The following is an 8,420-nucleotide window of genomic DNA, read 5'->3' as shown; positions in this document are numbered from 1 at the left end:
AAAAACAAACAAACAAAAAAAACAAACAAGGCATTCGCCTGAACCAAGATCCAAGTGAGCTGTATTTGCCTCCATTAGTTCACATTTATAATTCATACTAATTGCTCATTTATTATTCATGTAGACAACTTAAATGCTGAGAAAAAAATCAGTTCGTATAGTTCAAAATGAGAGTGCATCCTCTGAATTAGCAATTCTACCCATTTACATTGTGCTTATTAGAAATTTATAAATCTTATAAATTATTCCTTAGTTTAAAACATCATACGATATCAAACAAAAAAAGATGACTCTGTACATTGTTAAGTTATAGTAGGCTAACAATACATGCAGATAACCCCAACAGAAGGTTTCACAAATTGTGTGTTCCCAGACCATCTACACATAAACAAACAATACGAGTATTATCATTTTATTGTATAGCACTGAGTGATGAAATTGAAACCAAACAATAATCTTCTTTTCTCCCAGATCATGAACCACAGAGAAGGTAATGAAAATGCTTATTATTCTTCTGACACCTCACCCAGAAAATGGCTGTCCTCACCCAGAGGACAAAGGTGAATTTCTGATTCATCTTTATAAATGCCGCACCTAGTGTGAACGCAGTAAATGTTTAATGAATAAATGAAACCTATCCTCACACTGTTAGAAGAATCAGCATTACACTTTGCATCCCCTCTGCTGATCCTAATAAAAAGTACTGAGGCGAAATGCGCATGTGTGGCTCGTAGGAGGGTAAATATCATTACTTTAGTGTTTTGCATACAATAAATTTTTTATTAATATTGTTGCACTGATTTGTAAGAAGGAGGAGGAGGGGAAGAGGAGACTGCCCTGGAAAAGGAGGATGCTAAAGGGGCAAAAATAAACATTTATTTAGTTTCTAATGACAGCAGACCAACCACGTAGACATCAGTCTGAATCAATTGTTCATATATTGCCTATTTACTATGTAGCTAAGGAGAAGAGATTTCAAAGGGCTGTTTTCTTTAAACTTTAATTCAGGGGGGAAAAAAACCCTTCAAAATTAGAATTAAATCATATAATCATGTTTACTTAGTTAATGAACTAACTTCAGCATTCTCATCAGTTATGGAATTATTCGTTTCAGAAATAAATGTGTCATAATATTTGCCTGCAAATAGCATCTTAAGATAAGGAAATATGCTTTGTCAACCAAATCAGAGTCTAAATGTTATTCATCCAGGCATGACTAAAAAAAATTAATGTAGCATTTCACAGCATTTTATAAATTACTCACTGTTAGTTTTTAATTGCATTAAGTTTCCCAAATATAAGGACAAGTCCCAACCATACTCCTTAGCAACCTTTTTGGTTCTGATCAACAACTACCTTGTTTCTTCCTTGCCAGTTGAATCCCCAGATGATTCAGAGGTTAAGCTAACTAATCTATGTAATCATGGTAATTGTACATTTCTTTGCAAAGAGTGTCAGGAAAGAACACGTGATCCAGTCTGGGCAAATGAAACGTGGAAGTCTGTGGGGGAAATTCCAGAAAGGTTTCCTTATTGTTTCAAAAGGACATTCCTGCAGAGGAGTTTTCTCTTTCTTCTGCAGGTTGTTCTATCTCTAAGTGAAGCCTGGAATAACCACCAGCCTAAGAATAAAGGCCACGCTTCTTAAGAGGATAAAGGAGCCAAGAAAGTAGCAGAGGAACAGACGTGTACCATGCTGGAGCTTACCCATCATATGGACTTCTTTTAATAGGAACAATAAGCCTCCTTATTGTTTCAGTTTTCTATTCTTTGCTATCAAAACCACCCAAATTGATCCAAGCAACATCCATACTCAAATTCATAATTATCATATTTTCTTCCAAATCTTCCAAAAGCATCTTTATTTCCACAGTCATAACGTATTATATATAAATTTTGCACCCTTCTTTCCCCTAAACATTATCATAAACACTTTCCTATTATATTTATATGTATAATATTTACAATAATTACTTTGGTAGCTGCATAATATCCATCAAATGCAGGTACCTACGAGTAGTACCTTATTACTGGATATTTCAGTTTCCCTTCAGTTATAAACCAAATTACTTTTACATAGGTTATCTTATCACAAGGGTCCCCAACCCCCAGGCCACGGACCGGTACAGGTCCGTGGCCTGTTAGGCACTGGGCTGCCCAGCAGGAGGTGACCGGGAGGTGAGCAAGCAAAGCTTTATCTGTATTTACAGCTGCTCCCCATGGCTCACATTACCACCTGAGCTCTGCCTCATAACAGATCAGCAGCAGCGTTAGATTCTCCTAGGAGCTGGAACTCTATTGTGAACTGTGCATGTGAGGGATCTAGGTTGCATGCTCCTTATGAGAATCTAATGCCTGATGAAACCATCCCCCAGGTCCACAGAAAAACTGCCTTCCACAAAACTGGTGTCTGGTGCCAGAAAGGTTGGGGACTGGTGTCTTAACACATAGGCGCACACATGCACATGCGCGCGCGCACGCACACACACACACACACACACACACACACACAGAGACACTGACCACATAAGTATATATACACCCCTGGACAATAGCTCATAAAAGGCAATAGTAACAGGATATCTTATTGTCTTCTCAAAAAAACAAAAAAACAAAAAAAACACTTCACACTAGTTAAGAATCACTGTGATTCTTAACTAATCTAATCTAAGTATTTGACATCTGCCTTAGTCTGAAAAGCAGATTGAGCTCAATATTTAAAATCAACCAGGAAATGTATCAAATCTGGTATTGCTAATAAATGGCTTTCAGCACCTGCTACATAGAATCAAGATGTAGCACTTAAAAGGGATGGGGGACAGCTTTCAGCTAACTTTTTAATTAACATTCACTACAAACAACAGATAGAGTTCAATGAGTACAGCCTGCAAACAATAGTACTGGCCTACATGTCCTCTATCTCTATTTAAATCAAGAGATTTTGGGTGGGTAGGTGCACATGAACAGATGAGCATGACAAGACAAAAAGTCAGATCTGTGATTCATCCTCTCCTCCAAAATCTCAATGATTAAAACGTTCTCATTTATTTAATCTGTTTTACCTCTCAATCATCAGCCACCTATGGTTGGCTTGTAAAAAGGGAGGTTAGCAGCACAGTGTCAAGCAAGTTGCCCCATCTGCCATGCCAACCAGAGACTAGAAAAGTGACTGCCCCTCCTAGGCAGGAAACACTAAGTTATTGCAAGCTATTGTGTTGTATTGAGTTTGTTTTGTTTTTGTTTTAGAGACAGGGTCTTCCTCTGTTGCCCAGAATGGGGTGCAGTGTCATGACTATAGCTCACTGCAGCCCCTATCTCCTGGCCTCAAGTGATCCTCTTGCCTCAGCCTCCTAAAGTGCTGCGATTTCAGGCATGAGCCACCATGCTGGGTCACATGCTATTGTTGGGCGAAATTAGTTGCTTGTTAATTCTTCCTGTAGAAATGCAAAAATAACCTAGCTCAAATTCAATTAATAACCATATTCTGGCCAGCCATGGTAGCTCATGCCTGTAATTCCAGTACTCTGGGAGGCCAAGGCAGGAGAATCACTTGAGCCCAAGAGTTGGAGACCAGCCTGGGCAACATGGCAAAACTCCATCTCTACAAACGATTAAAAAAAAAAAAAAATAGCTGGACTGTAGTCCCAGCCACTTCAGCAGCTGAGGTGGAAGAATTGCTTGATCCTGGGAGACAGAGGTTGCATGGAGCTGAGATGGCATCACTGTACTTTGTCTCTAAAAATAAAAATAAAATAACCATATTCCAGTGAACTAGGTTATTACTATCCTACACTGGTCAAAGGAAAAACCAGAAGTGCCATTTCTAAAACCACACAAAAAGTTACCATTGGCATGCCTTATACCTGCTCCTAAAGCCTAACAGGGTTAAGTCACAGAATGGTGGGCTCAGTCAGTCTATATCATCACCTACCACTCTGCATTTTAGGTGAGTTCTAATGCCCTTCCATGTGTTCTGCCTGACTGTGACAGAGTTTTCACATCCAAATCAATTTGACTGCTCAATAGAAATGCATGTTCCATTCTCGATCCAGATCTGAGAATTACTCAGAGCCTGGGCTAGTCTAGGAATCTGCATTTTAACAAGTCCCAAGGTGATTCTAAATGCTCATAATGAGACCAGCTCCCCAGGCTGATTCAGTGTATTCCCATAGCCAGAATGATTCTTTTTTTTTTTTTCTTTTTTTAAGACAGAGTTTCGCTCTTGCTGCCCAGGCTGGAGTGTGGCGCGATCTCGGGTCAATGTAACCTCCGCCTCCCGGTTTCAAGCGATTCTCCTGCTTCACTCTTCCAAGTAGCTAGGATTAAAGGCATGCGCCACCACACCCGGCTAATTTTGTATTTTTAGTAGAGACAGGGGTTTCTCCACGTTGGTCAGGCTGGTCTCAAACTCCCGACTTCAGGTGATTTGCCTGCCTCGGCCTCCCAAAGTGCTGGGATTACAGGCGTGAGCCACCGCTCCCAGCCCTAGAATGATTCCTTAGTATTAATTTGCAAGTTTCATAAAACCAGGGCCCAGGTATCATGTTTCCTGCTCTCTGACATCTGAGCCACTGGAACATCCACACCCAGCCCCGGCTCACCTGAGGTCCCCACCTTGCCCCTTCAACTTGGCTTCAATCAACTCTTCACCATGGAGACATCAACTTCCTGATTTTTCCCGATGCAACTAGATATGCGACTCTGGCCACCAGTTTATTTTTTAAAGGAGGGATCACATTACTGTGAATTGTTCTTTCCTTTTGCCCTGGATTTCTGTAAAGAAACAAATATGTCCGGCATGGTAGCTCATGCCTGTAATTCCAGGCATGTCCCACTTTGGGAGGCTGAAATGAGTGAATCACTTGAGATCAGGAGTTTGAGACCAGCCCAGGCAACATGGCAAAACCCCATTTCGATTAAAAATACAAAAAATCAGCTAGGCATGGTGGTGCACACCTATAATCCCAGGTACTCGGCAGGCTGAGGCAGGAGAATCATTTGAACCTAGGAGGCAGAGGTTGCACTGCACTGAGATTGTGCCACTGCACTCCAGCCCAGGTGACAGAGAGAGACCCTGTCTCAAAAAAAATTAAAAAAAAAAAGAAAGAAAAAGATACCAGATATTTTTTAAGCATAAGAGACCATAAATCATGTGCATCGGGCCAAACATAATTCTCTTTCTTCCTGTTAGACCAGTCCATAAACTACAAAATGAGGATTACAAGCAAAGAAATACAGCAAAATGAGCTGTGAAGTAAAAATATACATATCTAACCCTATTTTCTCCTGCACTCCTCATAATATGTCTTCACATATTTTCATCCATAAAATGCAGGAACTCATTCATAAGGTTGCTACAAGAATGAAATGAAGCCGGGAGCAGTGGCTCACACCTGTAATCCCAGCACTTTGGGGCAGAGGCAGGTGGATGGCCTGAGGTCAGGAATTCAAGACCAGCCTAGCCAACATGGTGAAACCCCATCTCTACTAAAAATACAAAAATTAGCCAGGCGTGGTGGCAGGCGCCTGTAATCTCAGTTACTTAAGAGGCTGAGACAGGAGAATCTCTTGAACTAGGGAGGCAGAGGTTGCTGTGAGCTGAGATTGTGCCACTGCACTCCAGCCTGGGTGACAGAGGGAGATTCTGTCAATAAATAAATAAATAAAAATTAAAAATGAAACGAGAAAATGCAAATAAAATGTTTAGTCCAGCATCCAACACAGAATGAATGCACAGTAAGTCCTAGCTAATGTGATCAGGCCAGGTTGTTTTGAGTACATGCTCAGTGCTGCAAAGGTCTTTTAAATTAATTTACTCAAAACTTGCTTTTCTCCTGATGAGGAAACCAAAGCTCTAAAAGTTAAGAGTTTTACCCGACAGTGCACAGCCACTGGCAGAGCCAAAGCAGACACCAGCATTTTCTAAAGCACAATTCAATATTCTTTTCACCACTCCATGAAACTTTTGTTCACACTCCTAACTGAAATGTAGGACCAAGAGAGCCATAAGGTTCAGAATATGCCAGTCATCTCAAAGCTATAGGCTATGCCCAGGCAGACCTGGAGGAGTAAATGACAGAATGAGATTGAGTCTGTGAAAGTCATTCATTATTACACAGCTGATTGTTTTCCTATTTTTTTGTGGTGGTGGGAAGGGCATTTATCTCCCATCATGAGTAGTTTCTTTTGTTACTCTTTTGTTCAATCACTTTACTCCAAGAAGTACAAACAACTATTATGCAGTATTTGAGATTTTGTCTGGTGAGAGTTAGCTAGGAACATAAAGGCATTCAAAAGATTTACATTTCTAGTCAACTGAAGAGGGTACGGTGGCAGGACATCCAAGGACAAGTTACTCTCCTTGTCTGAAATATAAGGCTAAGAGTTATGTCAGAAAGAGAGCAACAGATCACTATCATTTTTTAACTTTAAATTACTTTTCTTGAGTCTGTGCTTATGCACTTAAAGAGAAGTTGTATATTCTCTCCTACACATTCATTCTCTAATAATTCTCCACTCTTATCTATTCATAAAACTAAGAATACGCTGGGCGCGGTTGGCTTCACGCCTGTAATCCCAGCACTTTGGGAGGCCGAGGCGGGCGGATCACCAGGTCAGGAGATCGAGACCATCCTGGCTAACACAGTGAAACCCCGTCTCTATTGAAAAAACACAAAATAATTAGCCAGGCGTGGTGGCGGGCGCCTGTAGTCCCAGCTACTCAGGAGGCTGAAGCAGGAGAATGGGGTGAATTCGGGAGGCAGAGCGTGCAGTGAGCCAAGATCGCGCCACTGCACTACAGTCTGGGTGACAGAGCAAGACTCTGTCTCAAGAAAAAAAAAAACTAATAATAATATGAAGATGAGAAAAGTCAATGTTTGCTAAACATAAGATTTTACTATAAAGTAATCTCTTATGGTGAATAACGAAACAATGCTAGCACTCTTTGTTGACATCACCTCAAATATTTTTATACCCACATTGGCATTCCGTTCATGAAACACAAGTAAAGCGATGACTTCATTCCCGAGGACAAAGGATAATTGATCTTAACCTTCCTAACACTTTTCCTTAACTCAAAGCACTAATGTAATTGAAGGTACTGATAAATAAAATTTCTTCAGGAAATGAATGACATTGTGACAGCTAACCTCCAAGTTACCTCCAAAAAGTACAAAGTACAATGTGATTCAGGATCTCAATTCAGAAAACCCTTGCCCCACAGTGTGAATGGAAAGCTGCCAAAAATATTTTGTTGAAAAGAAATTCAAACTTTGGAGGATATTACGTTTTTCCTCCTCAGTTTTTAAAGAAAAAAAGAAAAACTAATTTCAACAAAATTCCAACAATTCAAAATGAAGCAATGCTCAAAGCTGGATTATTCATTTACGTTAAATTTATTAGTGGGATGCTTTTATTACCACAAACCTAAAACATTTTGTCACTTTCATCTCCTGATATTACCAACTAATCCTGATTTTCCACATATAACATATAAAGTTAAGTAATGGCTCTGGAAAACTGTGTATGACTGTATCAAGTTGCTACTTCACCAAGATAGTAATATTCCCATCTCTTTTTCCTTTCTTTTTTTTCCAGTCACTAATGATACTTCCTATACTGAGCTGGAGTATGTGAATATGGCTGATTTTGGCCACATAATTTTGCCATACTTTTTAAAACAGAGGTCAACAGTAAAATCAAGGCAAATATTTTACCACATTTTTCCAAATCGGAATCTAAAGAATGGAGGGAAGGTTCTTGGTTGTCACGTTAATGTAACATTTCCCTTTCCAGAACAAGTAATCAGGAACTTTCTCTCCTTCTGTGCCTCTTCAATGTAAATATGGTAACCCTATAAACGTAAGCTAATCTAGAGAACAGACGTCCAAAGCACACTGTCACCCAATACACACAGTGGCCAGAGGACAGAAACCCAGAGCTCAGCACCTTGCATAGAAACTCTCATCCCTGACAACCTTCACACAAGCACATCTGGCTGGCTTAGATTTGCAGCACCAGTATACCTTACTGGTAACCCAGCTGCAGCCCACCATCATAGCCCGCAATGTAAGCCCACAACCCCACACCCCGTCACTTTTTCCAGGAGACCTGTAAGCTGGCCCCAAGCCTCACTAGCTTCGGGCCGGTCCGGAGTGTCCGCGGCCGCCCCAAGGCCACTCACCGTGTCTGCAGTCGCAGTAGCCCCAGTCCACCTTGCCGCGGGCGTCTCCGTAGAAACACCAGGGTCTGCCCGTGCCGTCGGGGCTCCGACAAAAGTTGTGGCGCTGTCCTCGAAGCTGAGCCCAGCTCGCCGGGGGCGACCGCTCCAGAAAGGGTGGCACCTCCGCCCACCGCAGACACGGGGCGCCGAAGTCAGTCACGTTGACCCATGGCTCGCCGGCCGGGCAGCCCCAGGGG

General features: G+C 41.3%; 1 protein-coding gene across 1 annotated transcript in view; it reads right to left on the bottom strand.

The window, feature by feature from the left end:
- The window catches only part of LOC105519363 (neurotrypsin-like), a gene marked incomplete at its 3' end in the record, with an annotated part of 40,130 nt that overhangs the window by 30,783 nt on the left and 927 nt on the right, over window positions 1-8,420 (bottom strand). Inside the window, exon 2 of the mRNA XM_011952716.1 lies at window positions 8,185-8,415. Within this exon, the coding sequence (XP_011808106.1) occupies window positions 8,185-8,415 (231 nt within the window). The remainder of the gene's footprint in view (window positions 1-8,184; window positions 8,416-8,420) is intronic.

This window comes from Colobus angolensis, unplaced genomic scaffold (assembly GCF_000951035.1).
Source record: "Colobus angolensis palliatus isolate OR3802 unplaced genomic scaffold, Cang.pa_1.0 Scaffold345, whole genome shotgun sequence".
Taxonomy (NCBI): Eukaryota; Metazoa; Chordata; class Mammalia; order Primates; family Cercopithecidae; genus Colobus; species Colobus angolensis.
Note: the sequence above shows the minus strand (reverse complement) of the source record. Positions and strands in the feature narration are given on the sequence as shown.